Source organism: Micropterus dolomieu, unplaced genomic scaffold (assembly GCF_021292245.1).
Source record: "Micropterus dolomieu isolate WLL.071019.BEF.003 ecotype Adirondacks unplaced genomic scaffold, ASM2129224v1 contig_13843, whole genome shotgun sequence".
Classification (NCBI taxonomy): Eukaryota; Metazoa; Chordata; class Actinopteri; order Centrarchiformes; family Centrarchidae; genus Micropterus; species Micropterus dolomieu.
The window spans coordinates 22,339-31,128 of NW_025742829.1; the positions used below are offsets into that span (position 1 = coordinate 22,339).

At 36.2% G+C, this 8,790-nt stretch overlaps 3 protein-coding genes across 3 annotated transcripts; all 3 read left to right on the top strand.

Moving 5' to 3' along the window:
• The first annotated feature begins 310 nt into the window (after positions 1–310).
• LOC123966628 (olfactory receptor 4N2-like) lies at positions 311–1,237 on the top strand. The gene has a single exon (XM_046042771.1). It carries the CDS (start codon positions 311–313, stop codon positions 1,235–1,237), a length of 927 nt encoding a protein of 308 aa, XP_045898727.1.
• A 3,620-nt stretch (positions 1,238–4,857) lies between these two features.
• On the top strand, positions 4,858–5,766 carry LOC123966629 (olfactory receptor 6N2-like). Its single transcript, XM_046042772.1, has one exon. It carries the CDS (start codon positions 4,858–4,860, stop codon positions 5,764–5,766), a length of 909 nt encoding a protein of 302 aa, XP_045898728.1.
• A 2,164-nt stretch (positions 5,767–7,930) lies between these two features.
• Positions 7,931–8,782, top strand: LOC123966631 (olfactory receptor 10AG1-like; the record flags this gene model as incomplete). Its single annotated transcript, XM_046042774.1, has 1 exon — positions 7,931–8,782. A coding segment is annotated over exon 1 (852 nt), but the record flags the coding sequence as incomplete, so codon positions are not given.
• Positions 8,783–8,790: the final 8 nt, after the last annotated feature.

The window sequence follows — 8,790 nt, forward strand, 5'->3', positions numbered from 1 at the left end:
TCAGCGCCTCCACAGTTTGCTAAAGTTGTTTACATGCTCATCACTCTCGGTGGAAAGTTTAATAAGATCCTTGGAGGATGACGTACATGATAAAAACCCTTCACAGGCTCAAACTGTTCACTTGCTGAATTTTGGAAATGAGCACATACTAATTTCAAGGTCAGGTAACTGTGAATAAATAAGGTATTCCAATACAGGAGAATGTTATTCCAATCTTCAAAGTGAGGCCTCCTTTTTCAGCTTTTATTCACATGTTGCTTGAAATTATCTGCCTGTTTTATTAACTGATATTTAATGTTTGAATTTTTTAATGGATGAAGACTTGAACGTAACATATATAACTCTTGATGGGTTTGTGGAAGTTCAAAAATACAGATACATTTGTTTTACAATAATTTTTATAGTATATATTCTAATACTCTGCAGTAATTCTACTATTGTGTACCTTATCTGTATTCACAGAAACCTCCATGAGCCTATGTATGTTTTTATTGCAGCTTTGTTAATCAACTCTGTTCTTTTCAGCAATGCTATCTACCCAAAGCTTTTAATTGACCTTTTATCTGAAAAACCAATCATATCTTATTCAGCCTGTCTCTTTCAATATTTTATGTTTTACTCTATAGGCGGTTCAGAATTCTTACTGTTGGCAGTCATGTCCTATGACAGGTATGTTTCTATATGTAAACCTCTGCAATATCCAACCATCATGAAGAAATCCACTGTCATTACGTGCCTGGCTTTAGCTTGGCTTGTACCTGCTTGTCAGCTTGTGGTATCAGCAACAATGAGCGTTTATGAAAAGCTCTGTAGTTTTACACTGAAAGTAATTTTTTGTAATAACTCAATTTACAAACTTCATTGTGTGAGTTCAAGAGCAATATCTATATATGGTGTGTTCAGTTTGCTAAATGTTGCAGTGTTTCCTTTGCTCTTTATACTTTTTACTTATGCAAAAATATTTAAAATAACCTATAGTAGTTGTAGAGAAGTCCAGAAAAAAGCTGCACAGACCTGTTTACCTCACCTGTTGGTTTTGATAAACTTTGCCTTGTTGGGCATGTATGATGTTATTATAGTTAGACTGGAATCTGATATTCCAAAAATTGTACATTTAATTATGACTTTACAATTGGTTTTGTATCATCCTCTCTTTAATCCAATGATATATGGATTACAAATGAAAGAAATCTCTAAACACCTCAAACAGTTGTTACGTCAAGACAAAATTAACTAATGTATCAACACTCATAACTTATTTTTCAATACTTATTTTTCAATAACAATACATATGACCCTTGGAAAGTATTTTGAAAGGGATTTTTTTGATAAATCAAACAATAAAGAGCATTACTATCTTCAACAGTGTGATGACTGTGATTAATTATTTGCCGTTACTCGTGAATCACAATTTTCATTCTGAATGTTTCATTTTCCTTTAAATTAACTGTACATGTCCAAAACCCTTTTAATGAGATACATATTAGTATCATAACTAACAGATGAGATCTCATTACACTTTTTTAGCTAGTTTTAGTTCATTTTTAATTGTTTAGCTAACTTTTAAAGCACTGGCTGGCCTGTATCATTTCTCAACTGTCTATCTCATCTGACTCCCCACGAGCTGTCATGGCCAAGGTGACTGAGACTTTGTTGTCAATGCCCAGTGCCTCTGTAATGATCCACCCCAAAAAATTAACTAAGCTATCCTCTTAAATATTTTATGAAATCAGAAATATTTCACAAGGTAGACATTTTAATTAACTCTGCACTCTTACATTAGTTTTTATCCTGTCATTTTACTGCTTTTATGATCATTTCATTAATATGGTCAATGTGCATTTTACATGCTGAAAATAACATAGTGTGGTGGGATGATAAATGTTTTAGAAAGTAAGGCAAGTTTATTTGTATAGCACATCAACAACATGGCAATTCAAAGTGCTTTACATAGAACATAAAAGCAATATAGGGAAACATAACAAAGACATCGATATACATTTTTTTAAAGAGCTACATAAAAAAACAGGATATAACAGGGCAGTAAAAGTTATAGTGCAGTGTTAGTTATTAATCTACAGCCTTGAATTTAATTTATTACAGGCAGTGTTAAAAAGAAAAGTTTTCAGTCTTGATTTAAAAGAACTGAGAGTTTCAGCAGACCATTAGATATCTGGGAGTTTGTTCCAGATATATGGAGTATAAAAACTCAACGCTCCTTCTCCATGTTTAGTTTTGACGAGGGCTGTCCCTGACTAAGGATTTACGTAGGCAAATCACAATTGTCAAGTCTTGCCTATAGGGGGGGGGGCTTTGTAAGTGTCTTAATATGGCTTCTTAAATTCTGGCTTGAATCCATGACTACACCAACATTTCTGGCTTGGTTTTGAAGCTGAGCGCTGACTTTTATTTTTTCTCCCTTGGCTCCAAAAACAGTAACTTCAGTTTTAGCTTTGTTTAATTGAAGAAAATTCTGGCACATCCAATTGTTCAATCAATCAATCAAAATTTATTTATAGAGCACTTTAAACTTTCAAAGTGGACACAAAGTGCTGTACAGAAAAACAATAAATAAATTAATACATAAGACACTAAATACAAAGATCATATGACGCATAAAATACAAGTAAAAACAATAACAACCATACAATAAAAGAATAAAATCAATAAGATCAAAACAAGAAATGTCAATTTTAGTTATAAAAGGGCAAGGAAAAGAGGTTGGTTTTAAGAATAAACAGTGAAGATGCCTGTCTAATGTGCAGAGGTAGATCGTTCCACAATTTTGGAGCTGCCTGCTACAGCAAAAGCCTGGTCCCCTTTGAGCACTTTGTTTTGGACACACTTAGGAGCACTTGATCGGCTGACCTGAGTGAACGGGTGGGTCTATAGGGGTATAGCAGCTCAGAGATGTAGGGTGGGGCAAGACCATTAAGACATTTAAAAGCAAATAAAATAATCTAAAAATGGATCCTATGATGTACAGGCAGCCAGTGAAGTGAGACTAAAATGGTGGAATTGTGCTCCTGTTTACTTGTTCGATGCAGTTACTCAGTGCTTGTATGGGATCATTGTCCCTTGGTGATATGGTTATGTAAATCTGTGTGTCATCTGCATAATTATGGTAACATATTTTGTTGTTTTTCATAATCTGAGACAGTGGAAGCATGTAGATTTAAACAGAAGAGGCCCCAGAATGGAGCCTTGGGGAACTCCACAAGTCATTTTTGTTAGCTCAGATGTGTGATTACCTATAGACAGAAAGTAGTCCCTTTGCATCCTGATCAGATGTCTGAACAACCTCAAATGACTCCTTTTGATGCAGAGAAGCAAAGGGTGTACCCACCAAAAACCCTACAATTGTGAAGAATTGGTCCACTGTTCTATGACCGGGACAGACTCCACATTGGTCTTCCTAGATCTGAGGTTAAACAATCGATCAGAGTCTCTTTCCAGCACCCTGAGTAAGCTTTCCCAGGGAGGCTAAGCATAGTGATCCATTGATAACTGGAGTGCACACTTCCAGTCCCCCTTTTTAAATATGGGAACCACAACCCCGGTCTGCCATTCCACATTCACTGTCCCCAACCTCCACACGACATCAAAGAGGCATGTCAGACAAGATAGTCCAACAATGTCCAGAGCCTTTAGGATCTCAGGGTGAATCCCATCCACACCTGGTGCCTTGCTGAGGAGCTTTTTAACTACCTCTAGAGACCTCTGCCAGGAATATAGGGTTCCCCCAAGCTGGGTTCAGGATTTCCTGAAAGTGCTTTTTCCACTACTCAAAAATTTCCCCAGTCAGGCTCAGCAGTTACTCCTCCCCTGCTGAACACAGATTCAACCAAGCCATGCTTTTCTTTCCTGAGTGATCTTTTATAGCCTCACCAAACTCCTCCCTTCTGTGACCCCAAAGCCGCAGCCATGAGACTTACTGGTACCTGCATGCTGCTTCAGGTAATGCTAATGGGAATCAAACCCTGAGCCTTTGCTGTAGTGGATGCCAACTTTACTCCTTTGCCTCCTGTGCAACAAACATGGTCAACTTTGACGGCATTTGATCATTTAAATTGTTTGATTTATTTACAGTAGATGCTGTAAGAGAGTGGATGATGAGAAAGGATATAACATCTTCAGCCAGTACACATTTCAGCATGGCTTCTTCACAGGAGTGAGTGAGTGCTTGTCTTAAGGGTTATGTCTGCGTAGGTCAGGGTAATGAAACGGTATAATAAAGCACAAATTCAGCCTATTTCAACAGCAATGATCCCTTCCATATTGGAACACCTGTCAAAGGGAATAAACATTACTCCAATCTCAAATGAAACAGCAGAGTAGCTATTTGGAAAGAAGGTTTAGCCTTCAGTACATCTCCATGGGAAAAATCTGGACCATTACCATTTCCCATGTATTTTCCTTTATAGGCTGCTAAATAGTATCAGTTGATGCAATTTGTTTTATTTTGACAATTACCATAGAAATGAATAGAAAGATGTAATTAAATGAGGCAATGAAAAACAAGTCACAAGCCCCAGTAAAAGAAGTCTATCAGCGCCTCCACAGTTTGCTAAAGTTGTTTACATGCTCATCACTCTTGGTGGAAAGTTTAATAAGATCCTTGGAGGGTATAGTACCTGATAAAAACCCTTCACAGGCTCAAACTGTTCACTTTCTGAAGTTTGGAGATCAGCACATTCTAATTTCAAGGTCAGGTAACTGTGAATAAATAAGGTAATCCAATACAGGAGAATGTTATTCCAGTCGTCAAAGTGAGGCCTCTTTTTCAGATTTTATTCACATGTTGCTTGAAATTATCTGCCTGTTTTATTAACTGATATTTAATATTTGACTTTCTTAATGGATGAAGACTTAAATGTAACATATATAACTCTTGATGGGTATGTGGAAGTTCACAAATACAGATACATTTATTTTATGATCATTTTTGTAGCATATATTCTAATACTCTGCAGTAATTCTACTATTGTGTACCTTATCTGTATTCACCAAAACCTCCATGAGCCTATGTATGTTTTTATTGCAACGTTGTTAATCAACTCTGTTCTTTTCAGCACTGCTATCTACCCAAAGCTTTTAATTGACCTTTTATCTGAAAAACAGATCATATCTTATTCAGCCTGTCTCTTTCAATTTCATATGTTTTACTCTATAGGAGGTTCAGAATTCTTACTTTTGGCAGTCATGTCCTATGACAGGTATGTTTCTATATGTAAACCTCTGCAATATCCAACCATCATGAAGAAAACAACTGTCATTACCCTTCTGGCTTTAGCTTGGCTTGTACCTGCTTGTCAGCTTGTGGTATCACCAACATTAAGTGTTAATGAAAAGCTCTGTAGTTTTAAGCTGGATGTAATTTTTTGTAATAACTCAATTTACAAACTTTATTGTGTGCGGTCCAGAGCAATATTTATATATGGTGTGTTCAGTTTGCTGAGTGTAGCACTTTTTCCTTTGCTCTTTATACTTTTTACATATGCAAAAATATTTAAAATAACCTATAGAAGTTGTAGAGAAGTCCGGAGAAAAGCTGCACAGACCTGTTTACCTCACCTGTTGGTTTTGATAAACTTTGCCTTGTTGGGCACGTATGATGTTATTATAGTTAGACTGGAATCTGATATCCCAAAATCTGTACGTTTAATTATGACTTTACAAATGGTTTTGTATCATCCCTTTAATCCAATCATATATGGACTAAAGATGAAAGAAATCAATAAACACCTCAAACAGTTGTTACATTAAGACAAAATAAACTAATGTATCAACGCTCCTGTAATAACCAGAGGTGGGTCCTAAGTCCTAAAAATGAACAAACTGTATTGAATGAAGGGTTAACATATAAAGAAAAAAGTGTGTGTGTGTGTGTGTGTGTGTTTGTACGTACATGGGGCAGAGCAGGTGACAGGTGAACTACTCGAGTTGACGAAGTTACCTTACAGAAAGCTGAATTAAAACCTTGGTATTTCGACGGGATGTAGTAGCTTAAACCAACATTAGATGTTAGAAGACGCAGACCATGTTATGATCTGACTTTATGCTGCACACATGGGTCTGCGAACAGTAAAAGTGAAAGGATCTGGGCAGCTCTTTATCCAACAGCTCGCTGTGTCTGCTGCTCCTGACTGTTGCGTTACTCACTGCAATATTTCAAACTGGTCTGCTGTCAGAAAACTGTTGAAAATGGCATTTGGCTTGTTGTGTAGACGCATTTTTGACAAATGAGAGCGGTCAGCACTGATCTCACTGACACACAGATTGCATTTTCTGGAACTCTTTCAAAATAAAAGTCAACTTGTGTTTTGCCCGTTACATGCTTTTAATGTGAAGCTGCTGCAGCAGGAAATGTTCAATTTGCATTAGCAGAAACTTAACACAGCATTTTTTCACAGCTTACACTGCATGATGATAAAGCTGTTGTTCTCTTGCTCTTGAAGCCAAAGAGGTTAACATTTTTTTTTAGGGAGGAACGAGAGCCTTAGCTATAAAGGAAAGGGGTGCGCTGGATTTATAAAACAAAGCGAGTGTCATTGTGAAACGGCTTGAAGCGCAAATATCGTTTTATCTCAATGAACTCGTTTTTATAATTGGTGGAAGTCAAAGTTGGAATTGAGATAAACATTTAATTAATAGCACAGTGCTACGTTGATGCGCTGCACAGTTTTTTTACTATATCATAATTTATATGCATGGGGAGTGTCAAGTCAGCTCAAGTCAAAAGGCTCAAGTCCGAGTGAAGTACCGAGTCTTTGGCATCTTCTTCCATCTTTGCTAGCTTCAACAATGTGATGACTGATCAATTATTTGCCGTTACTCGTAAATCACAATTTTCATTCTGAATGTTTCATTGTCCTTTAAAATAACTGTACATCTTAATAACATACATATTAGCATCATTATAACTGAAACTAACAGATGAGATCTGATTACTCCTGTTTTAGCTAGTTTTAGTTTATTTTAAATTGTATTGCTGACTTTTAGAGCACTGCCTGGCATCTGTATCATTACTCAAATGTAGACTCCTCATGAGCTGTGAGATCCTCAAACAGTGGCCTCTGATATCCAAGAATGAAGGCTGAAGGCCAAGGTGACTGAGACTTTGTTATAAAGGGCCAAGACCTGATCCACCATAAAACATCCACTTAGCTATCCTCTTTTAAATACTTTATGAAATCATAAATATTTCACAAAGTAGACCCTGATTTTATTTAATTTTGCTGCCTTACTTTAGGTTTTATCCTGTCACTTTTAGCAGTAGATGCTGTAAGAGAGTGGATGGTGAGAAAGGATATAACATCTTCAGCCAGTACACATTTCAGCATGGCTTCTTCACAGGAGTGAGTGAGTGATTGTCCCATGTATTTTCCTTTATAGGCTGCTTTCATGGCCTTTTACACAGTTATATGTTTGTCTCAAGAAACAATCTTTGCTCTTATCCAAAATTAAATAGTATCAGTTGATGCAGTTTGAGTAAAAAGGTAAGAGTAGTAATGGATGTATTTTTATTTATTTGACAATTTCTATAGAAATTAATGGAATGGTGTAATTTTATGGGGCACTGAAAAATATTGCAAGTCACAAGCCCCAGTAAAAGAAGTCTATCAGCGCCTCCACAGTTTGCTAAAGTTGTTTACATGCTCGTCACTCTTGGTGGAAAGTTTAATAAGATCCTTGGAGGGTATAGTACCTGATAAAAACCCTTCACAGGCTCAAACTGTTCACTTTCTGAAGTTTGGAGATCAGCACATTCTAATTTCAAGGTCAGGTAACTGAATAACTAAGGTAATCCAATACAGGAGAATGTTATTCCAGTCGTCAAAGTGAGGCCTCCTTTTTCAGATTTTATTTACATGTTGCTTGAAATTATCTGCCTGTTTTATTAACTGATATTTAATATTTGACTTTCTTAATGGATGAAGACTTAAATGTAACATATATAACTCTTGATGGGTATGTGGAAGTTAAAAAATACAGATACATTTATTTTATGATCATTTTTGTAGCATATATTCTAATACTCTGCAGTAATTCTACTATTGTGTACCTTATCTGTATTCACCAAAACCTCCATGAGCCTATGTATGTTTTTATTGCAGCTTTGTTAATCAACTCTGTTCTTTTCAGCACTGCTATCTACCCAAAGCTTTTAATTGACCTTTTATCTGAAAAACAGATCATAGCTTATTCAGCTTGTCTCTTTCAGAGTGTTGTGTTTTACTCTGTAGGCGGTTCAGAATTCTTACTGTTGGCAGTCATGTCCTATGACAGGTATGTTTCTATATGTAAACCTCTGCAATATCCAACCATCATGAAGAAAACAACTGTCATTACCCTTCTGGCTTTAGCTTGGCTTGTACCTGCTTGTCAGCTTGTGGTATCACCAACATTAAGTGTTAATGAAAAGCTCTGTAGTTTTAAGCTGGATGTAATTTTTTGTAATAACTCAATTTACAAACTTTATTGTGTGCGGTCCAGAGCAATATTTATATATGGTGTGTTCAGTTTGCTGAGTGTAGCACTTTTTCCTTTGCTCTTTATACTTTTTACATATGCAAAAATATTTAAAATAACCTATAGAAGTTGTAGAGAAGTCCGGAGAAAAGCTGCACAGACCTGTTTACCTCACCTGTTGGTTTTGATAAACTTTGCCTTGTTGGGCACGTATGATGTTATTATAGTTAGACTGGAATCTGATATCCCAAAATCTGTACGTTTAATTATGACTTTACAAATGGTTTTGTATCATCCCTTTAATCCAATCATATATGG